Below are 24,677 nucleotides of genomic sequence, written 5' to 3' on the forward strand. Positions count from 1 at the left end.
GTGCACGGGTGACCGTCACGGGTGGCTGCCACTCTAGGTGGGCGAGTGGGGCCTACAGTCCTGTCGTCTGGCAGTCTCTGGGCACCGTCTAGGCCTCGCACCTTGTAGTCTTTGGCCGTCCTCACGCAGAGCTGGATGTGCACAGGAGTGCTGAAACCGTCTGCCAGAAGACCCCAGCACCCTCTGTATATATACTCAGCTTCCAGCCTTAGCTCCGCCCAGGGGCGTGGCCTACTGGGGATTGGTCAGTGCAGTGCTTTGGATGAAGGCTTCCTGGAAGTGTGGGTAGAAAATTTCTTGAATAGCCTTTTATGGTTTTTAATGCTTTTATCCTTGCTTAACAAAGTAAGAGCCCACCCAATCTTGTAACTGTTTGCCTATGCCTGATCTCTCTGTTTAAGTTTCTTATAAATGAAAGTCACAAGTGTTCTCACTGATAATATAGAAACATAGAAGATAGCTGAACTGGTTTAAGAACATAACGCCCCTAAACTTGACATGATAATTATGCAAACTACATAAATGAATATTGTCTTCTTATAAAAAGAAGATAGTTTATTTCAAATAATTATCAATATCTGTGAAAACAGAGAAGTTTCTATTAAATAACTGAAACTGTTAAAAAAAGAACATTTTCCTTTCCGTGTCCTTTAAAAAGGGAAATTATAATTTAAAACGATATTTAGTAAAGAAAATTTGAAAAGTATAAAATGTTTAAGTTTGATCAACCTCCAGCATGAAGTGTGCCACTACCCGTGGACCCGATCCCTTGCTGGAGTCTATGGTGCTGCGCTCTAGGCAGGCGCTCTGCACTGGAGCCACTCTGCCAGCTATGGTGTTAACTCCTTCTTGTGAATTTTTCTTTGGTTCTTTTAACATTTCTTGGGTTTCTTTTTGAGAATGGTTAATGAAAAGATCTTCAATTTGATCACATATCAGTGAACAGTCATCAAGGAAACTGAAATATCAGATTTTTTTCTTTTATTTGCCTCGATTTCTTCCTTTAGCTCTATGATTCTACTCATTTTCAGTGTAAATTTGTTTATCTTTTGTTGATCTTCCACTTGCTCTTAGCCTGAAGGCGGAGAAGCACTCTTTGGTTGATTATCCAAAGCAATATTGACATCTTTTTGCAGTGGCCATCTTGTAATTTGCCATCTTGGATCTGCCTTCCTGGAGTCTGCCATCTTGAAGTCTGCCATCTTGCAGGCTGCCATCTTGGAACTATCTAATGTCTAAGATTTCCCAGAAGTCTATGAAAAAGATCTTCTGTATCATCACCCATCATTCCTTCTCCAGCTCATGTACGAATCTGTCAAAATTTTTTTCATTTATGACAGAAATTAAGAATACAATTTTTACGTTGGCAAAAGGTTTTAAAATATAATGAAGTGAAGCTGGGTATGATGGGGCCCATCTGCCATCCCAGCACTTGGGAAGCTGAGAGAGCAGTATTGTGAGTTCATGACCAGCCTGGGCTACAATGTAAGGCATCCCTGTGTCAAAAATCAAAAAACAGCAACATCAAGGCAAAACGAAACAAAAACAAAGAGAAAATTACTTCAGTTTTTTGTTGGAGGTTAAGTTGTGATTATTAAAGAAGAGAAGTTAACTTTTTTCCTTTGAAACTTGGTATTTGACCAGCCTTATATTGAGTGTAAAGGTTCATTTATCCTCACAAGTAGTTCAGAGAAAGGAAGTGAATTTTAAAAAATTAAATATACAGTTTATGTTGGATATGGGACTTAACCATAGGCCTGTCTACCTTTATAATAGGGACCTTTGATTTTTTTAACTCATACTTTATGTGAAAACATTAGATATGTAGCTTCTAGGTCCTTTGCCACTCTCTCAAGTTTAGGGTTTCTCCTTCTCATTCCTTGAACAGTTTCTCCTCTTACTCTGTTTCTCTCTCCCTCATTGATTTGGTCATAATTCCTGCTGATTTCAAAATATGCCTGGGTGGTTCTTCCAAAACTTTGGTTTATCTCCATCTGTACCATTCTCATTCAATCCAGAGTCCCTATCCTACTTCCTAGTCATTATTTCTGCTTGTGTTATAGGTACCTCAAATGAGACACATCTAATTGAACTCATATATATATTTTTAAAATAATTTTTTCCCCTCAAGGTCTTTGCAACCTCAGAAAATAAAAATTTGCTTTTAAAAATAATGCTCAGTCTCCAAACCCTCAATTTATTCTCTGAATTACCCCCTGAGTCTTCCTCTCTTTTTACTCTGAGAAATCCTGTTTTCTAGCCAGGTGTGGTGGCATAAATCTATAATATCAGCACTCACAAGACTGACGCATGTGGTTTGAGGGATTGAAGCCAGTCTGGACTACATAGGGATACCCTTTCTCAAAAATCAATATCCAAGAAAATGATACTTCAGATCACTCTTCCTGCCACTGTTTTCATAAGATGGTATCATTTCTTGTGGGAATTATTACACTCCATGAAGGTAATGATTTTTAACTGATTTGTTCTTGGCTGTATTGCCAGAATTTGGAAAAATGTCTGTACATACTAGGTACTTAATGATTGAGTGAAGTTTTCTGACATTACATCTTGAGTGTCCTCATTTCTTATCTCTGTGATAATGCCCCCATCTTGGTGCTCACCATCTCCATTTCCAACAATCACATGGGAGAACAGATACTGCTGTCTAATATCTGTGACCTTATTTCATATATGTAAGTATTTTATATATTTTTGGCCTGCTGCTTAGAGTTATGGATGCCTTCTTTATTCCAGCACAGTATTTCCGTTTTTCACTTCTCCCCAGTCTATGGTTTAAGATCTTAATTATATTTACCCTCCAACGTTTACATATTTCATACTTGGCAACTTACTTCATTCCTATTTAAAGCTGCCATATTGTGTAATATTTTTCATTGCTACACTATTTTATTCTCTCATGTCCTCAAATTGCATTTATTTGAAATATCCTATAACTGACAGTCTATAACTGACAGTCTACCTATCTACTATTCCAGAGAGCAATTTTTCTTTTCCTTTTCTCAGGCTCACTCTCATTTATTCCCACTTACTGTGATTTGTTTCCTTATGTGTTCTTTAATTTTGGATTAAGAATTAAGAATCACTGGGACATTATTACCAATAAGATTCTTAGCCCCAGCTATTAAATATATTCTCAGAGAAGGTTTGTTTTGCTTTTTCCAGGTCTACCATCAACTAGGGAATATCTTAAAGTAAATTCTCACCTTTTACCCTCAAAGCACACGTATTTCATCCTTTCTCAAGCCTGAGAAAGACATGTTTCATTCTCATTTCCTTCTGTACTGAGCCCCCACCCCTTTTTTTGTTAGCTTACTTACAAGAGTTACCACGTTTTGGAAGTCAGGGTGTGTGACCATGGAAGTTTCCTTCTGTTTTCCATAAGTAGGCTCTTACAACCACAGTTCTAGGTTACCTTAACTTCTCAGTTACCCTCGAACACACACTGACCTCTGGGATTCATGATTTGTTACCATTTTTGGCTTTAGGCAATTTTGCTTATATTTTTATAAGCTGTGTGTGCCTTTAAAAAGAGTGACATTTTTTTCTCCATCACTTTCAAGAATTTGTTTTTTTTTTGCGGTACTGGGCCCTGAATTTGGGGCCTACATTTTGAGCCACTCCACCAGCCCTTTTTTATAATGGATTTTTTTCAAGATAGGGTCTTGGAACTATTTGCCCTGGCCAGCTTTGAACCACAATCCTCCTGATCTCTGCCTTCTGAGTAAGTAGGATTACAGGTGTGAGCTGCCAGCCTTCAGCCTCAAGAATGTTGTTTTTGATGGTTCCTTAGGACTGTTTGGTCACATATTGCAGAAAATGAATGTCCTTAGTGTCTAGATTATGAAGCTCTTTGAATAGAAAGTTTGCAGATATAAAGGAAATGCAAATTAAAACCACGCTAAGATTCCATCTCACCCCTGTTAGAATAGCCATCATCAACAACACCACCACCAACAGGTGTTGGCGAGGATGCGGGGAAAAAGGAAGCCTCTTACACTGTTGGTGGGAATGTAGACTAGTACAACCACTCTGGAAAAAAATTTGGAGGCTACTTAAAAAGCTGGACATTGATCTACCATTTGATCCAGCAATACCACTCTTGGGTATTGCTGTTACTCCAGAGGCACCTGCACATCCATGTTTATTGCGGCACTATTCACAATAGCCAAGTTATGGAAACAGCCAAGATGCCCCACCACTGACGAATGAATTAAGAAAATGTGGTATCTATACACAATGGAATTTTATGCAGCCATGAAGAAGAATGAAATGTTATCATTCACTGGTAAATGGATGGAATTGGAGAACATCATTCTGAGTGAGGTTAGCCTGGCCCAAAAGACCAAAAATCGTATGTTCTCCCTCATATGTGGACATTAGATCAAGGGCAAACACAACAAGGGGATTGGACTTTGAGCACATGATAAAAGCGAGAGCACACAAGGGAGGGGTGAGGATAGGTAAGACACCTAAAAAATTAGCTAGCATTTGTTGCCCTTAACGCAGAGAAACTAAAGCAGATACCTTAAAGCAACTGAGGCCAATAGGAAAAGGGGACCAGGTACTAGAGAAAAGGTTAGATCAAAAAGAATTAACCTAGAAGGTAACACCCATGCACAGGAAATCAATGTGAGTCAATGCCCTGTATAGCTATCCTTATCTCAACCAGCAAAAACCCTTGTTCCTTCCTATTATTGCTTATACTCTCTCTACAACAAAATTAGAAATAAGGGCAAAATAGTTTCTGCTGGGTATTGAGGGGGGGGAGAAGGAGGGGGCGGAGTGGGTGGTAAGGGAGGGGGTGGGGGCAGTGGGGAGAAATGAACCAAGCCTTGTATGCACATATGAATAATAAAAGAAAAATGAAAAAAAAATGAAAAAAAAAACAATAAAAAAAAAAGAAAGTTTGCAGATGGCTGTTGGCCCTCTCTGGTGAATGACCAGATAATTAGGCAGAGACTTTTGATCACTTGACTGCTGTGCTATTAGCAGAGACAGGAGGATTTCTTGAGTTGTGCTGGGAACTGTGGATAAGATGAGTGAACAAAGCGATTCCATCTTCTGGAGGCAGAGCATGGATAGGAAATACTGAACCATACTGAAAGGGAGGATGCCAAGATGGCAGATTTGAAGTACCCAGCGATTGCTACCTTCTCCAGGGGACAGCAGTAGCTGAAGAGCAGCTACTGTTCGAAGCTCACAGCTGGAAAGAAGGTGGCTGGAGTCTCAGATGAAATGTTGGACTTGGATTTTGAGTGACACTGGAGTGAGACTTTGGGAGTGTGGGGATGGATGGATATATGTTGTAGTGTGAGGAGGACATGAATTTTGGTGGGCAGGTGCCAAAGGCTCTGGTTTGTGTATGGTGTGAATATAGTTTGTCTCTCAAAATTCTGTACTTCTTCCTTTCCTCCCTCTTCCACCTTCCCCATTCCTTTCTTTCTTTCCTTTCTTTAAAGAAATTTATTTTTGGTGGTACTGAGGATTCAACTGAAGGTCTCATGCTTGCTAAGCAGGTGCTCTATCTCTTGAACCACTCTGATAGCCTTTTTAATTTTTGAGATAGGGTCTCACTTAATGCCTGGGCTGATCATCCTTCTATTTATGACTCCCATTGTTTCTTGGATGACAGGCATATGTTACTGTGTCCAACTTTTTTTTTGTGCTAGTTCTTGAGTTTGAACTAAGAGCCTTGTTTTTGCAACTCCACCAGCCTTGTGTTCAGCCTTTATTAGTTGAGTTGGGTTCTCACTAATTTTTGCCTGAGCTCTCCTCAAACCAAGATCCTCCTAATCTGTGTTTCCCAAATGGTAGGATCACAGACCTGAACCACTGTATTAGCTTCCTTCCCTCCCTCCATTTCTTCTCCCTCCCTTCCTCCCTTACTTGTCTCCTCTCCTCTCTTTTCTCTTTATTTTCTTGTAGTGGGGATTGAACCCATGGTCTCTCACTTGCTCTCTACCACTTGTGCTATGCCCCCACCCTTTTTGGTTGTATTTTGTTGTTGAGATAGGGTCTCATTAACTTTGCCCAGGCTGGCCTCATATTCTCAATCCTCCTATCTCTTTCTCCCAAGTTGCTGGCATTACATGCATGTGTCTCCATGCTCAGCTTTCACAATGTTGTGCTGGAAGTTTGGTCTCAGTGTGGTGATGTTAGGAGATGGTGGAAATTCTAAGAGGAGGAGAACTACTGGAAATTAATTAGGTCCCTGAAGGCATCACCCTAAAAAAAGATTAGTGCAGTTCCCATAGGACGCTGGTCAGTTCCTGCAAGAATAGTTTGCTATAAGGCAGGGTGGGGTGGTATATTCCTTTAATCCCAGCACTTGGGAGCTGGAGGCAGAATGACCTGAAGTATTAGGCCAGCCTAGGTTAAACAATGAGCTCCAGTTAGTATAGGCTACAATACCAGGTCACAAAAAACCAAAAAGAAGGAGCAGAAAAGATAAAAGGAGGAGAAAGAGAGTGTTGTTATGAAAAGAGAAAACCTGGCCCCTGAATTTTTCTGGTTGCTTTTATCACCATGTGACATCTCCATCTTTTTTATTATTTATTTATTTATTTATTTTGCAGTACTGGGGCTTGAACTCAGGCTCTACACCTTGAGCAACTCTACCAGTCCATTTTTGTATAGGGTTTTTAGAGATAGGGTCTCTAGAACTATTTGCCTGCACTGTCTTGGAACCCATATCCTCCTGATCTCTGCCTTCTGAGTAGCTAGGATTACAGGCGTGAGCCACCAGCACCAGGCCAGTGCTTTTCTTCAGGTGCCTGCAGAACTGCTGCATCCATCTGCTTTAGAAATGTTCTAGATATTTGGTTCCAGGAATCATGGAGAGCTGCAGACTTTCCTCCTTAATAGAGCCTGGTGCTGAAAAGGACCTCCAGCAATTTTGTCCCTTCTAGTACTTGTGGATGAGATGTACCAAGTGGTCAAGTGTACAGGAATGCATCATGTTTATTATTCCCCTATTGTTCCAGGCCTAAATTATTTCCCTCTCATTTTTACTGCCCTGGACCAGTACCTCCCAAACAGACAATTGCACTTAACCTCTAATTTAAACTGCTTTCCAGGGAATTCACTAAGGCATTCCTCATGTAACCCCCACTTTACTCAAGAGGACCTCCCTTGCTGCCTGCTAGTCATCACCCTGTCTTACTGCCCCAAGGCATTGAATCTCTATTCCAATCTAACATCATAGATTATTTTCCTATTCTAGAAGGTAAATATTCTACATATTTAAATGACATACCATACACTCACATTTTTATGTGTGGCTTTCTTCACTTTACATTATGCTTGTGAGATTAATTCGAGGTTGTTTAAAAAGGTAGGGTGTAACTTTTCTGTGTGGAGAAAATTTGATTCTCCTGATATTTCCTTAGTTGCACTGAAACAGAATCAGCTTTGAGACACCAGGTTGAAAGATTATAACTTAAATTCAGGTTTTACCTATCCTTCCCATTGAAAAGGTGAAAACCATAATATTTGATATGTGATCAATTGAGAGAGAGAGTGAGATTGACAATGTATGGAAATAATGAATGAAATTAACTAATTTTTAAAATAAAAAATTTTATTTATTAAAAATGCATACGTTAATTATGTAAAGGCATTTCATTGTGATATTTACCTACATGAATATAATGTACTTTAATCAAATTCCCCCCACCCATGTTACTCTTTCTTAGCCTCCCTTCCTCCTTCCCCTCCTTTTTAACAGTTTTTGTGGGTTTCATTATGTTTTTCCATGCATATACATACATATGTATATAGTATAAAGTTACCACTTGTACACGTGAAAAATTACATTACTATACCGAAATGAGGAAAGTGAAACATTGAAATTGAAACACTATTGGCAAACAATTTAAAGTGTTGCACCATCTATCACTCTAAAATTCAGGAACACCCATGTGATTAAAGTAGAGCAAAGCTGGTTTGGAATGAAATAACACAGTTTCCTCTCTTCCTTTCCTGCCATGAAATAGTGCTCTTGCTATTTTTTAAATTTTAATTTTAGAAATATTTCCACTACACTCATGTATCATTTATTCACTTATTTATTCAATAGATATTTATTCAGATGGCTGAGATCCAGAAAGAGGTGTTAAGGAGAAAGAGGGTAATTGGTCTACTCAGGAGGAAGAGGTCATGACGATCCTGTTTCAAAACCCACCTGGGCAAACAGTTTTGTTTTTTTTCTCAAAAGTACCCAACAAAAATAATAAGGGCTGGATGGTGGAGTGACTCAGTTGGGAGAGCATTTGCCTAGTAAGTGTGAGGCCCTGAGCTCAAACTCTAGTACCACTAATAAATAAATAAATAAAACACATAAAGAAAAAAATTAAAAAGCTTAGAAAATAAAACTGGTGACCAGAAGTACTTCTCAGGTACAAGCTCAAGCCTGTAATCCTAGGTACTCTGGAGAGATAAGGAGGATCACCATTGGAGGCCAAGCCTGGCAAAAAGTTCTGGAGACCCTATCTCAACCAGTAAAAAGGCAGGTGACCTGGCAGGCACCTGTGGTCCCAGCTACCAGGGAAACATAAATAGGAGGGTGCCCGCTGGGCATAAAACGTGAGATCCTATGCATGCAGACATGAACTGAAAACAAAAAGGGCTGGGGAGTTGCTCAACTGGTGGACAGAATGCCTGGCAAGTGGGGGACTCTGAGTTCAAACCCCAGGGCCGCCAAAAAAAAAAAAAAAAAAAGTACCTCTGGGGATGTTGGGGAAACGCAGGGGTAAATTCATCATTAAAAAAAGAAGGAAAACAACAACGTGGATTGGAGAACAGAGAAGCATGGAGAAACGGTGAAAACCAGGGTAAAGCTGAAAGTATATTGAGGTGAGTTTTAAGCAAGAAGTGGGGTGAAACACGGGAACCAGAAATGCCTAGAAGGAACAACTCAGCCAGCAGAGCAAGGGAAGTCAAAGTCCATGTTGGCTGTCTGTCTGTCTGTCCTCCCTGGGATTCCCAAAGGCGCTTTCCTGGAGCGGCTTGTCTCATGGATGTCTTTATGGGCTTCTGACCAAGGCGTCCTACTAAAAAGGCAAAGGAGAAACCGACTAGAACGTCAAAGCAAAGCAAGAGGAAAAAAGCAGCCACCCACTGTCCCCCACTGAAGAAGATGGGTATCCAGATGCCAAAGTGGGGCGCTCATTCCTACCTGGAACAGGCGTCTGCGGGCCTTGCAGGCAGGGCGGGGAGGGCGCCGAGGGCGCGCGTGGGGACCCGGGCTCCTGCGTGGGCTCGGAGAGGGAGGCAGAGGCTGCAGCGGTGAGCCTGGGAAGGGCCTCGGAAGGTCGAAGATGGAGTGCCAAGGGCCTCCGTCTGGGTCGTCGCTGGGCGATGGCATCGGGCCCAGGCACCAGGGGCTGGACAGCCTTGCGCTCAGGACGCCGGGGTCCCAGTCCTCTTCGTAGGCCGGTCGTTGGGCGGCGGCCGGGTAGAAGAAGCCGTGCTGGACGCCGCCGTCCTCCATGGGAGCGCCCGCGAAGGCGCCCAGCTCCAGGCCATCGGGCCAGTGTCCCTGCGCTCCCAGGTGCTGCTCGGCGAAGTCCAGGAGGCCCTCAGGGACGACGATGAGCTTGTGTCCCTGCAGCGCGACGGTGAGGACGTTGGCGGGCCCGGGCTCCAGCACCAGGTCGACGTGGCCCAGGGGCACCCGCAGGGCGCAGCCGGCGGCCAGGACCACCAGGGAGGTGGTGGGGTGTTGCAGGGCGAGCAGCGGGCCGGGGTCGGGGCCGGCGGGCTGGTCCAGTCGGGGGCGCTTGGCAGGGCCGGGCCCTGCGGGCTGCGGTGCCCACCCGGGCTCAGGGTGGGCGCTGGGGCTGCGGGGCCGGATGCCCACCATGTGGACGCGTGCGGGCTCCCGGGGCCTGGCGACGCGGTGGGTCGTGCACGGGTGACCGTCACGGGTGGCTGCCACTCTAGGTGGGCGAGTGGGGCCTACAGTCCTGTCGTCTGGCAGTCTCTGGGCACCGTCTAGGCCTCGCACCTTGTAGTCTTTGGCCGTCCTCACGCAGAGCTGGATGTGCACAGGAGTGCTGAAACCGTCTGCCAGAAGACCCCAGCACCCTCTGTATATATACTCAGCTTCCAGCCTTAGCTCCGCCCAGGGGCGTGGCCTACTGGGGATTGGTCAGTGCAGTGCTTTGGATGAAGGCTTCCTGGAAGTGTGGGTAGAAAATTTCTTGAATAGCCTTTTATGGTTTTTAATGCTTTTATCCTTGCTTAACAAAGTAAGAGCCCACCCAATCTTGTAACTGTTTGCCTATGCCTGATCTCTCTGTTTAAGTTTCTTATAAATGAAAGTCACAAGTGTTCTCACTGATAATATAGAAACATAGAAGATAGCTGAACTGGTTTAAGAACATAACGCCCCTAAACTTGACATGATAATTATGCAAACTACATAAATGAATATTGTCTTCTTATAAAAAGAAGATAGTTTATTTCAAATAATTATCAATATCTGTGAAAACAGAGAAGTTTCTATTAAATAACTGAAACTGTTAAAAAAAGAACATTTTCCTTTCCGTGTCCTTTAAAAAGGGAAATTATAATTTAAAACGATATTTAGTAAAGAAAATTTGAAAAGTATAAAATGTTTAAGTTTGATCAACCTCCAGCATGAAGTGTGCCACTACCCGTGGACCCGATCCCTTGCTGGAGTCTATGGTGCTGCGCTCTAGGCAGGCGCTCTGCACTGGAGCCACTCTGCCAGCTATGGTGTTAACTCCTTCTTGTGAATTTTTCTTTGGTTCTTTTAACATTTCTTGGGTTTCTTTTTGAGAATGGTTAATGAAAAGATCTTCAATTTGATCACATATCAGTGAACAGTCATCAAGGAAACTGAAATATCAGATTTTTTTCTTTTATTTGCCTCGATTTCTTCCTTTAGCTCTATGATTCTACTCATTTTCAGTGTAAATTTGTTTATCTTTTGTTGATCTTCCACTTGCTCTTAGCCTGAAGGCGGAGAAGCACTCTTTGGTTGATTATCCAAAGCAATATTGACATCTTTTTGCAGTGGCCATCTTGTAATTTGCCATCTTGGATCTGCCTTCCTGGAGTCTGCCATCTTGAAGTCTGCCATCTTGCAGGCTGCCATCTTGGAACTATCTAATGTCTAAGATTTCCCAGAAGTCTATGAAAAAGATCTTCTGTATCATCACCCATCATTCCTTCTCCAGCTCATGTACGAATCTGTCAAAATTTTTTTCATTTATGACAGAAATTAAGAATACAATTTTTACGTTGGCAAAAGGTTTTAAAATATAATGAAGTGAAGCTGGGTATGATGGGGCCCATCTGCCATCCCAGCACTTGGGAAGCTGAGAGAGCAGTATTGTGAGTTCATGACCAGCCTGGGCTACAATGTAAGGCATCCCTGTGTCAAAAATCAAAAAACAGCAACATCAAGGCAAAACGAAACAAAAACAAAGAGAAAATTACTTCAGTTTTTTGTTGGAGGTTAAGTTGTGATTATTAAAGAAGAGAAGTTAACTTTTTTCCTTTGAAACTTGGTATTTGACCAGCCTTATATTGAGTGTAAAGGTTCATTTATCCTCACAAGTAGTTCAGAGAAAGGAAGTGAATTTTAAAAAATTAAATATACAGTTTATGTTGGATATGGGACTTAACCATAGGCCTGTCTACCTTTATAATAGGGACCTTTGATTTTTTTAACTCATACTTTATGTGAAAACATTAGATATGTAGCTTCTAGGTCCTTTGCCACTCTCTCAAGTTTAGGGTTTCTCCTTCTCATTCCTTGAACAGTTTCTCCTCTTACTCTGTTTCTCTCTCCCTCATTGATTTGGTCATAATTCCTGCTGATTTCAAAATATGCCTGGGTGGTTCTTCCAAAACTTTGGTTTATCTCCATCTGTACCATTCTCATTCAATCCAGAGTCCCTATCCTACTTCCTAGTCATTATTTCTGCTTGTGTTATAGGTACCTCAAATGAGACACATCTAATTGAACTCATATATATATTTTTAAAATAATTTTTTCCCCTCAAGGTCTTTGCAACCTCAGAAAATAAAAATTTGCTTTTAAAAATAATGCTCAGTCTCCAAACCCTCAATTTATTCTCTGAATTACCCCCTGAGTCTTCCTCTCTTTTTACTCTGAGAAATCCTGTTTTCTAGCCAGGTGTGGTGGCATAAATCTATAATATCAGCACTCACAAGACTGACGCATGTGGTTTGAGGGATTGAAGCCAGTCTGGACTACATAGGGATACCCTTTCTCAAAAATCAATATCCAAGAAAATGATACTTCAGATCACTCTTCCTGCCACTGTTTTCATAAGATGGTATCATTTCTTGTGGGAATTATTACACTCCATGAAGGTAATGATTTTTAACTGATTTGTTCTTGGCTGTATTGCCAGAATTTGGAAAAATGTCTGTACATACTAGGTACTTAATGATTGAGTGAAGTTTTCTGACATTACATCTTGAGTGTCCTCATTTCTTATCTCTGTGATAATGCCCCCATCTTGGTGCTCACCATCTCCATTTCCAACAATCACATGGGAGAACAGATACTGCTGTCTAATATCTGTGACCTTATTTCATATATGTAAGTATTTTATATATTTTTGGCCTGCTGCTTAGAGTTATGGATGCCTTCTTTATTCCAGCACAGTATTTCCGTTTTTCACTTCTCCCCAGTCTATGGTTTAAGATCTTAATTATATTTACCCTCCAACGTTTACATATTTCATACTTGGCAACTTACTTCATTCCTATTTAAAGCTGCCATATTGTGTAATATTTTTCATTGCTACACTATTTTATTCTCTCATGTCCTCAAATTGCATTTATTTGAAATATCCTATAACTGACAGTCTATAACTGACAGTCTACCTATCTACTATTCCAGAGAGCAATTTTTCTTTTCCTTTTCTCAGGCTCACTCTCATTTATTCCCACTTACTGTGATTTGTTTCCTTATGTGTTCTTTAATTTTGGATTAAGAATTAAGAATCACTGGGACATTATTACCAATAAGATTCTTAGCCCCAGCTATTAAATATATTCTCAGAGAAGGTTTGTTTTGCTTTTTCCAGGTCTACCATCAACTAGGGAATATCTTAAAGTAAATTCTCACCTTTTACCCTCAAAGCACACGTATTTCATCCTTTCTCAAGCCTGAGAAAGACATGTTTCATTCTCATTTCCTTCTGTACTGAGCCCCCACCCCTTTTTTTGTTAGCTTACTTACAAGAGTTACCACGTTTTGGAAGTCAGGGTGTGTGACCATGGAAGTTTCCTTCTGTTTTCCATAAGTAGGCTCTTACAACCACAGTTCTAGGTTACCTTAACTTCTCAGTTACCCTCGAACACACACTGACCTCTGGGATTCATGATTTGTTACCATTTTTGGCTTTAGGCAATTTTGCTTATATTTTTATAAGCTGTGTGTGCCTTTAAAAAGAGTGACATTTTTTTCTCCATCACTTTCAAGAATTTGTTTTTTTTTTGCGGTACTGGGCCCTGAATTTGGGGCCTACATTTTGAGCCACTCCACCAGCCCTTTTTTATAATGGATTTTTTTCAAGATAGGGTCTTGGAACTATTTGCCCTGGCCAGCTTTGAACCACAATCCTCCTGATCTCTGCCTTCTGAGTAAGTAGGATTACAGGTGTGAGCTGCCAGCCTTCAGCCTCAAGAATGTTGTTTTTGATGGTTCCTTAGGACTGTTTGGTCACATATTGCAGAAAATGAATGTCCTTAGTGTCTAGATTATGAAGCTCTTTGAATAGAAAGTTTGCAGATATAAAGGAAATGCAAATTAAAACCACGCTAAGATTCCATCTCACCCCTGTTAGAATAGCCATCATCAACAACACCACCACCAACAGGTGTTGGCGAGGATGCGGGGAAAAAGGAAGCCTCTTACACTGTTGGTGGGAATGTAGACTAGTACAACCACTCTGGAAAAAAATTTGGAGGCTACTTAAAAAGCTGGACATTGATCTACCATTTGATCCAGCAATACCACTCTTGGGTATTGCTGTTACTCCAGAGGCACCTGCACATCCATGTTTATTGCGGCACTATTCACAATAGCCAAGTTATGGAAACAGCCAAGATGCCCCACCACTGACGAATGAATTAAGAAAATGTGGTATCTATACACAATGGAATTTTATGCAGCCATGAAGAAGAATGAAATGTTATCATTCACTGGTAAATGGATGGAATTGGAGAACATCATTCTGAGTGAGGTTAGCCTGGCCCAAAAGACCAAAAATCGTATGTTCTCCCTCATATGTGGACATTAGATCAAGGGCAAACACAACAAGGGGATTGGACTTTGAGCACATGATAAAAGCGAGAGCACACAAGGGAGGGGTGAGGATAGGTAAGACACCTAAAAAATTAGCTAGCATTTGTTGCCCTTAACGCAGAGAAACTAAAGCAGATACCTTAAAGCAACTGAGGCCAATAGGAAAAGGGGACCAGGTACTAGAGAAAAGGTTAGATCAAAAAGAATTAACCTAGAAGGTAACACCCATGCACAGGAAATCAATGTGAGTCAATGCCCTGTATAGCTATCCTTATCTCAACCAGCAAAAACCCTTGTTCCTTCCTATTATTGCTTATACTCTCTCTACAACAAAATTAGAAATAAGGGCAAAATAGTTTCTGCTGGGTATTGAGGGGGGGGAGAAGGAGGGGGCGGAGTGGGTGGTAAGGGAGGGGGTGGGGGCAGTGGGGAGAAATGAACCAAGCCTTGTATGCACATATGAATAATAAAAGAAAAATGAAAAAAAAATGAAAAAAAAAACAATAAAAAAAAAAGAAAGTTTGCAGATGGCTGTTGGCCCTCTCTGGTGAATGACCAGATAATTAGGCAGAGACTTTTGATCACTTGACTGCTGTGCTATTAGCAGAGACAGGAGGATTTCTTGAGTTGTGCTGGGAACTGTGGATAAGATGAGTGAACAAAGCGATTCCATCTTCTGGAGGCAGAGCATGGATAGGAAATACTGAACCATACTGAAAGGGAGGATGCCAAGATGGCAGATTTGAAGTACCCAGCGATTGCTACCTTCTCCAGGGGACAGCAGTAGCTGAAGAGCAGCTACTGTTCGAAGCTCACAGCTGGAAAGAAGGTGGCTGGAGTCTCAGATGAAATGTTGGACTTGGATTTTGAGTGACACTGGAGTGAGACTTTGGGAGTGTGGGGATGGATGGATATATGTTGTAGTGTGAGGAGGACATGAATTTTGGTGGGCAGGTGCCAAAGGCTCTGGTTTGTGTATGGTGTGAATATAGTTTGTCTCTCAAAATTCTGTACTTCTTCCTTTCCTCCCTCTTCCACCTTCCCCATTCCTTTCTTTCTTTCCTTTCTTTAAAGAAATTTATTTTTGGTGGTACTGAGGATTCAACTGAAGGTCTCATGCTTGCTAAGCAGGTGCTCTATCTCTTGAACCACTCTGATAGCCTTTTTAATTTTTGAGATAGGGTCTCACTTAATGCCTGGGCTGATCATCCTTCTATTTATGACTCCCATTGTTTCTTGGATGACAGGCATATGTTACTGTGTCCAACTTTTTTTTTGTGCTAGTTCTTGAGTTTGAACTAAGAGCCTTGTTTTTGCAACTCCACCAGCCTTGTGTTCAGCCTTTATTAGTTGAGTTGGGTTCTCACTAATTTTTGCCTGAGCTCTCCTCAAACCAAGATCCTCCTAATCTGTGTTTCCCAAATGGTAGGATCACAGACCTGAACCACTGTATTAGCTTCCTTCCCTCCCTCCATTTCTTCTCCCTCCCTTCCTCCCTTACTTGTCTCCTCTCCTCTCTTTTCTCTTTATTTTCTTGTAGTGGGGATTGAACCCATGGTCTCTCACTTGCTCTCTACCACTTGTGCTATGCCCCCACCCTTTTTGGTTGTATTTTGTTGTTGAGATAGGGTCTCATTAACTTTGCCCAGGCTGGCCTCATATTCTCAATCCTCCTATCTCTTTCTCCCAAGTTGCTGGCATTACATGCATGTGTCTCCATGCTCAGCTTTCACAATGTTGTGCTGGAAGTTTGGTCTCAGTGTGGTGATGTTAGGAGATGGTGGAAATTCTAAGAGGAGGAGAACTACTGGAAATTAATTAGGTCCCTGAAGGCATCACCCTAAAAAAAGATTAGTGCAGTTCCCATAGGACGCTGGTCAGTTCCTGCAAGAATAGTTTGCTATAAGGCAGGGTGGGGTGGTATATTCCTTTAATCCCAGCACTTGGGAGCTGGAGGCAGAATGACCTGAAGTATTAGGCCAGCCTAGGTTAAACAATGAGCTCCAGTTAGTATAGGCTACAATACCAGGTCACAAAAAACCAAAAAGAAGGAGCAGAAAAGATAAAAGGAGGAGAAAGAGAGTGTTGTTATGAAAAGAGAAAACCTGGCCCCTGAATTTTTCTGGTTGCTTTTATCACCATGTGACATCTCCATCTTTTTTATTATTTATTTATTTATTTATTTTGCAGTACTGGGGCTTGAACTCAGGCTCTACACCTTGAGCAACTCTACCAGTCCATTTTTGTATAGGGTTTTTAGAGATAGGGTCTCTAGAACTATTTGCCTGCACTGTCTTGGAACCCATATCCTCCTGATCTCTGCCTTCTGAGTAGCTAGGATTACAGGCGTGAGCCACCAGCACCAGGCCAGTGCTTTTCTTCAGGTGCCTGCAGAACTGCTGCATCCATCTGCTTTAGAAATGTTCTAGATATTTGGTTCCAGGAATCATGGAGAGCTGCAGACTTTCCTCCTTAATAGAGCCTGGTGCTGAAAAGGACCTCCAGCAATTTTGTCCCTTCTAGTACTTGTGGATGAGATGTACCAAGTGGTCAAGTGTACAGGAATGCATCATGTTTATTATTCCCCTATTGTTCCAGGCCTAAATTATTTCCCTCTCATTTTTACTGCCCTGGACCAGTACCTCCCAAACAGACAATTGCACTTAACCTCTAATTTAAACTGCTTTCCAGGGAATTCACTAAGGCATTCCTCATGTAACCCCCACTTTACTCAAGAGGACCTCCCTTGCTGCCTGCTAGTCATCACCCTGTCTTACTGCCCCAAGGCATTGAATCTCTATTCCAATCTAACATCATAGATTATTTTCCTATTCTAGAAGGTAAATATTCTACATATTTAAATGACATACCATACACTCACATTTTTATGTGTGGCTTTCTTCACTTTACATTATGCTTGTGAGATTAATTCGAGGTTGTTTAAAAAGGTAGGGTGTAACTTTTCTGTGTGGAGAAAATTTGATTCTCCTGATATTTCCTTAGTTGCACTGAAACAGAATCAGCTTTGAGACACCAGGTTGAAAGATTATAACTTAAATTCAGGTTTTACCTATCCTTCCCATTGAAAAGGTGAAAACCATAATATTTGATATGTGATCAATTGAGAGAGAGAGTGAGATTGACAATGTATGGAAATAATGAATGAAATTAACTAATTTTTAAAATAAAAAATTTTATTTATTAAAAATGCATACGTTAATTATGTAAAGGCATTTCATTGTGATATTTACCTACATGAATATAATGTACTTTAATCAAATTCCCCCCACCCATGTTACTCTTTCTTAGCCTCCCTTCCTCCTTCCCCTCCTTTTTAACAGTTTTTGTGGGTTTCATTATGTTTTTCCATGCATATACATACATATGTATATAGTATAAAGTTACCACTTGTACACGTGAAAAATTACATTACTATACCGAAATGAGGAAAGTGAAACATTGAAATTGAAACACTATTGGCAAACAATTTAAAGTGTTGCACCATCTATCACTCTAAAATTCAGGAACACCCATGTGATTAAAGTAGAGCAAAGCTGGTTTGGAATGAAATAACACAGTTTCCTCTCTTCCTTTCCTGCCATGAAATAGTGCTCTTGCTATTTTTTAAATTTTAATTTTAGAAATATTTCCACTACACTCATGTATCATTTATTCACTTATTTATTCAATAGATATTTATTCAGATGGCTGAGATCCAGAAAGAGGTGTTAAGGAGAAAGAGGGTAATTGGTCTACTCAGGAGGAAGAGGTCATGACGATCCTGTTTCAAAACCCACCTGGGCAAACAGTTTTGTTTTTTTTCTCAAAAGTACCCAACAAAAATAATAAGGGCTGGATGGTGGAGTGACTCAGTTGGGAGAGCATTTGCCTAGTAAGTGTGAGGCCCTGAGCTCAAACTCTAGTACCACTAATAAATAAATAAATAAAACACATAAAGAAAAAAATTAAAAAGCTTAGAAAATAAAACTGGTGACCAGAAGTACTTCTCAGGTACAAGCTCAAGCCTGTAATCCTAGGTACTCTGGAGAGATAAGGAGGATCACCATTGGAGGCCAAGCCTGGCAAAAAGTTCTGGAGACCCTATCTCAACCAGTAAAAAGGCAGGTGACCTGGCAGGCACCTGTGGTCCCAGCTACCAGGGAAACATAAATAGGAGGGTGCCCGCTGGGCATAAAACGTGAGATCCTATGCATGCAGACATGAACTGAAAACAAAAAGGGCTGGGGAGTTGCTCAACTGGTGGACAGAATGCCTGGCAAGTGGGGGACTCTGAGTTCAAACCCCAGGGCCGCCAAAAAAAAAAAAAAAAAAAGTACCTCTGGGGATGTTGGGGAAACGCAGGGGTAAATTCATCATTAAAAAAAGAAGGAAAACAACAACGTGGATTGGAGAACAGAGAAGCATGGAGAAACGGTGAAAACCAGGGTAAAGCTGAAAGTATATTGAGGTGAGTTTTAAGCAAGAAGTGGGGTGAAACACGGGAACCAGAAATGCCTGAAGGAACAACTCAGCCAGCAGAGCAAGGGAAGTCAAAGTCCATGTTGGCTGTCTGTCTGTCTGTCCTCCCTGGGATTCCCAAAGGCGCTTTCCTGGAGCGGCTTGTCTCATGGATGTCTTTATGGGCTTCTGACCAAGGCGTCCTACTAAAAAGGCAAAGGAGAAACCGACTAGAACGTCAAAGCAAAGCAAGAGGAAAAAAGCAGCCACCCACTGTCCCCCACTGAAGAAGATGGGTATCCAGATGCCAAAGTGGGGCGCTCATTCCTACCTGGAACAGGCGTCTGCGGGCCTTGCAGGCAGGGCGGGGAGGGCGCCGAGGGCGCGCGTGGGGACCCGGGCTCCTGCGTGGGCTCGGAGAGGGAGGCAGAGGCTGCAGCGGTGAGCCTGGGAAGGGCCTCGGAAGGTCGAAGATGGAGTGCCAAGGGCCTCCGTCTGGGTCGTCGCTGGACGATGGCATCGGGCCCAGGCACCAGGGGCTGGACAGCCTTGCGCTCAGGACGCCGGGGTCCCAGTCCTCTTCGTAGGCCGGTCGTTGGGCGGCGGCCGGGTAGAAGAAGCCGTGCTGGACGCCGCCGTCCTCCATGGGAGCGCCCGCGAAGGCGCCCAGCTCCAGGCCATCGGGCCAGTGTCCTTGCGCTCCCAGGTGCTGCTCGGCGAAGTCCAGGAGGCCCTCAGGGACGACGATGAGCTTGTGTCCCTGCAGCGCGACGGTGAGGACGTTGGCGGGCCCGGGCTCCAGCACCAGGTCGACGTGGCCCAGGGGCACCTGCAGGGCGCAGCCGGCGGCCAGGACCACCAGGGAGGTGGTGGGGTGTTGCAGGGCGAGCAGCGGGCCGGGGTCGGGGCCGGCGGGCTGGTCCAGTCGGGGGCGCTTGGCAGGGCCGGGCCCTGCGGGCTGCGGTGCCCACCCGGGCTCAGGGTGGGCGCTGGGGCTGTGGGGCCGGATGCCCACCATGTGGACGCGTGCGGGCTCCCGGGGCCTGGCGACGCGGTGGGTCGTGCACGGGTGACCGGCAGGTGAGGTGGGCTGGAGAACCCGGGGACCTCAGTCCTATGGTGTGAGCTGGTCTCTGGGCTCTGTGCAGGCCTCACACCTTGTAGTTTTAGACTTTCTCAAGCTGACCAGGAAGTCCACAGGAGTGCTGACAGCTGCCTACCAGAAAAATCTCAGTGGCCTTGGTGTATATACCCAGCTTCCACCCTTAGCTCCGCCCAGGGGCGTGGCCTACAGGGGATTGGTCAGTGCAGTGCCTTAGATTGCTTGGTTTTCCAGAAGTGTGTGTTTAAAATTTCTTGGATGACCTTATGGTTTTTAACGCTTTTATCCTTTGTTAAAAAAAAAAAAAGTTAACACAATCTCAAAACTTCTTGCCTATGCCTAATCTCTCTAAAATTACTTTATAAATAAAAATTGCAACAAGTGTTCTCAATTATAATATAGAAACAGAGAAGATAGCTTAACTAATTAATAACATAACACCCCTAAAGTTGATATAATTGTGCAAACTACATAAATGGATATTGTTTTCTTATAAAAAGAAGATAGTTTATTTAAAATAAATAATCAAGATATGTATTATAGGCAAGTTTCTGTTAAATAAATGAAATTGTTTATAAAGAATGTTCTAATTTGCATGTCTTTTAAAAAGGTAAATTATAAAAAAGAAAAAAGGGAAATTATAATTTTAAATGATATTAAACAAAATTTAGAAAGTATAAAATATTTAAGTTTTATCATCTTCAGTGCTTCTTTTTCTGCTGACTTTTGCATGTAACTGAACTTTCAAATCTAATACTCAGTAATCCAATTCCACTCTGGATAACGGTGTTTACCTTTTTTTTGCAAATTTTCCTTCGGTTCTTCTAACATTTCTTTTGAGAATGGCTAATGAAAAGATCCGCAATTTGACCAGGTATCAGTAAACAGCCATTAAGAACCCTCTTCTAAATTTTGGAGGGTTTTTTAAAAAAAACTTTTGTTTTTTCTTTTAGTTTTTTGAGTCTACTGGTTTTCTGTGCAAATTTGCTTGTCTTTTGTTGATCTTCCACTCCATCTTACCCTGAGGGCCTAGAAGTGATCCTTTGTTGATCTTCTGAAGCAAAATTGACCTCTTCTGCAGTGGCCATCTTGGAGGCCACCGTCTTGAAACCATCTCGTCTCTTCTAAGTGTTTCCAGAAGGCTATGAAAAAGAGCTTCTGTATCATCACTCATCAGTCCTTTCCTGTCTTTCTTACCTGTTTGTCAAAATTTCCTTAGTTTATGAGAGAAATTAGGAATACAATTTTTACTTCAGGAAAAAAGGGTTTTGAAAATAATGTAGTGAAGCTGAGTGTGGTGGTGCCCACTGGCAAATCCCAGCACTTGGGAGGCTCAGGGAGGAGGAGTGTGAGGTGAAGGCCAGCCTGGGGGTACATAGGGGTTCTGTCTCAAAAAGTAGAAACAACTCAAAAAGTAGAACAAAAAAACAAAGTGAACGTTACTTCAATTTTTTTTGTTGGAAGTTAAGCTGTGGTTATTAAAAACAGTAGTAAAAAATTAACATGAGGTTAATTTTCTTTGTATTGAAACTTGATATTTGACCAGTTATATTGAGTGTAAAAAGTTGTTCATCCTCTCAAGTAGTTCAGAGAAGGGAAGTGTGTTTTAAAAAATTAAATACTTGGGGATTCCAAGATGGTGGCTAGAGCCGGCACAGAGAATCTCCACTTCACGTTAAACGGAGAAACAAGGAGGGCCCCTGGGCCGCCAGAGGCCGGCACCCACTGGGAAGATGCGGACCAACTTACTGTCAATTAGTACACTAACACTCCCTGTTTATATCTTTGAAACTCTCTTGTCTGATACCTTGTTCTGCTTTCTCCCTCTTGTCTGTATATTTGTTTTCCCTTTTTCTTTAACTTCTTGCTTTCCATCTCAGCTCACCCTTCCATTCTAAATATTACCATTGTTGTTATTACAAGCTAGAAAATACTTAATTGCACCCAGTACAGGGACAGTAACAACACCAACGACAATGACGGGAAGACAGAAAAAACAGGGAAACCAGTTTCCCCACAGCAAAAAATTAGTACAGGAACCAGAGGGGAATGAAGAGAACAGAAACTCAGATCCAGACTCCAACAAAATGAAGATAAACTATGCCAAAGGACCCAATGAAGCCCACAAGAATAATTTAAAAGAAGGCATACTACAAGTACTCAATGAGAATTTTATAGAGATGATACTGGATAGGGTCAACCAAAATGTACAGGAGACACTAAAGAAATTCCAAGACAACAAAAATAGAGAATTTGAAAAACAAAAGAAGAAATAAAGGAAACCATAGAAACACTGTATAAACACCAAAGTGAAAGAGAGAACACAATGAATAAACGGATAAATGAACTCAGGACAAAAATAGACAACATTAAAGAGGAAAACTGCCAGGATATGGAAAACCTCAGAAAAAAGAATGAAACAGAACTGCAAAACAAAACAGAAGGCCAATCCAGCAGAATAGAACAAACAGAAGACAGAATCTCAGAACTTGAAGATGAAACAGTAATTAAAGGAAAAACCAAAGAACTATTAATTAAACAACTCAAGACCTGTGAAAAGAAAATGCAAGAACTCACTGACTCCATCAAAAGACCAAACTTGAGAATCATGGGCATCGAAGAAGTAGAAGAGGTGCAAGTGAAGGGAATGCATAATATATTCAACAAAATAATAACGGAAAATTTCCCAAATCCAGAGAAAGATATTCCCATACAGATGCAAGAGGCCTCCAGGACACCAAACAGATCAAAATAGAACTACTCCACGAAATATCATCATTAAAACAACAAGTTCAGAAACTAAGGAAAGAATATTGAAGTCTGTAAGAGAGAAAAAACAAGTAACATACAAAGATAAACCCATCAAAATCACAGCAGACTTCTCAACAGTAACATTAAAAGCAAGAAGAGCGTGGGGTGAGATCTTCCGGGCACTGAATGAAAATAACTTCAACCCCAGGATACTCTACCCAGCAAAGCTATGATTCAAAATAGATGAAGCAATAAAAGTCTTCCATGATAAGCAGAAACTAAAACAATGTGTGACCACAAAGCCACCACTACAAAAGATGATTCTGCACACAGAAAGTGACACCCAACTTAACCATGAAAAGGCAAGCAGCACCAAACCACAGGAAAAGAAAAAGCAAGACAGTAGAGAGTAACCTCAACTTAGGTACACACAATCACACCTTCAAACAACTAAGACAACTAAATGGCAGGAATCACCACATACCTATCAGTACTAACGCTTAATGTTAATGGACTTAATTCACCCATCAAAAGACACCGTTTGACAAAATGGATGAAAAAAGAAGATCCAACAATTTGTTGCTTACAGGAGACTCATCTCACCGACAGAAATAAGCATAGGCTTAGGATGAAAGGCCGGAAGAAGATTTACCAAGCCAATGGCCCCCGAAAACAGGCAGGAGTAGCAATACTTATCTCTGACAAAGTAGACTTCAAACCTACATTGATCAAATGAGATAAAGAAGGACATTCCATACTAATAAAAGGGGAAACAGACCAAAAGGAAATAATAATCATCAATCTGTATGCACCCAATGTCAATGCACCCAATTTCATCAAACATACCCTGAAAGACCTAAAAGCATATATAAACGCCAACACAGTGGTTGTGGGAGACTTTAACACCCCATTATCATCAATAGATAGGTCATCCAAACAAAAAATCAATAAAGAAATCCAAGATCTAAAATATGCAATAGATCAAATGGACCTAGTAGATGTCTACAGAACATTTCATCCAACTTCTACACAATATACATTCTTCTCAGCAGCCCATGGAACCTTCTCCAAAATAGATCATATCCTAGAGCACAAAGCAAGCCTCAGCAAATATAAGAAAATACAAATAATACCATGCGTACTATCTGACCATAATGCAGTAAAAGTAGAACTCAACAACAATAGTAAAGACAAAAAACATGCAAACAGCTGGAAACTAAATAACTCATTACTTAATGAAGGATGGATCATCGATGCAATAAAAGAGGAAATTAAAAAGTTCCTGGAAGTCAATGAAAATGAAAACTCAACCTACCAGAACCTATGGGACACAGCTAAGGCAGTCTTGAGAGGAAAGTTTATAGCCATGAGTGCATATATTAAAAAGATTGAAAGATTCCAAATCAATGACCTAACGATACATCTCAAACTCCTAGAAAAACAAGAACAAGCAAATTCCAAAACAAATAGGAGAGAAATAATAAAAATAAGAGCTGAAATCAATGAAATAGAAACCAAAAAAACCATACAAAGAATTAATGAAACAAAAAGTTGGTTCTTTGAAAAAATAAACAAGATCCATAGACCCTTGGCAAACCTGACTAAAATGAGGAGAAAAAAAAACCCAAATTAGTAGAATTAGGAATGCAAAAGGGGAGATAACAACAAACACCATGGAAGTCCAGGAAATCATCAGAGACTACTTTGAGAACCTATATTCAAATAAATTTGAAAATCTTAAAGAAATGGACAGATTTCTAGATACATATGATCATCCAAAACTGAACCAAGAGGAAATTAATCACCTGAATAGACCTATAACACAAAATGAAATTGAAGCAGCAATCAAGAGTCTCCCCAAAAAGAAAAGTCCAGGACCTGATGGATTCTCTGCTGAATTCTATCAGACCTTTAAAGAAGAACTGATACCAACCCTCCTTAAACTGTTCCATGAAATAGAAAGGGAAGGAAAACTGCCAAACACATTTTATGAAGCCAGTATTACACTTATCCCAAAACCAGGCAAAG

At 41.4% G+C, this 24,677-nt stretch overlaps 2 protein-coding genes across 2 annotated transcripts; both read right to left on the minus strand.

Annotated features, from left to right (window-relative positions):
• Window positions 1-15: 15 nt before the first annotated feature.
• On the minus strand, window positions 16-9,886 carry LOC141418512 (proline-rich protein 23A-like). The gene is made up of 2 exons (XM_074059297.1): window positions 9,200-9,886; window positions 16-33 (listed from the first exon to the last, which is right to left on the minus strand). Exons 1-2 carry the CDS (start codon window positions 9,884-9,886, stop codon window positions 16-18), a joined length of 705 nt encoding a protein of 234 aa, XP_073915398.1.
• Window positions 9,887-9,944: 58 nt separating this feature from the next.
• Window positions 9,945-19,814, minus strand: LOC141418513 (proline-rich protein 23A-like). The gene is made up of 2 exons (XM_074059298.1): window positions 19,128-19,814; window positions 9,945-9,962 (listed from the first exon to the last, which is right to left on the minus strand). Exons 1-2 carry the CDS (start codon window positions 19,812-19,814, stop codon window positions 9,945-9,947), a joined length of 705 nt encoding a protein of 234 aa, XP_073915399.1.
• Between the last annotated feature and the right edge of the window lie 4,863 nt (window positions 19,815-24,677).

Source organism: Castor canadensis, chromosome 17 (genome assembly GCF_047511655.1).
Source record: "Castor canadensis chromosome 17, mCasCan1.hap1v2, whole genome shotgun sequence".
In the NCBI taxonomy this organism is placed as follows: Eukaryota; Metazoa; Chordata; class Mammalia; order Rodentia; family Castoridae; genus Castor; species Castor canadensis.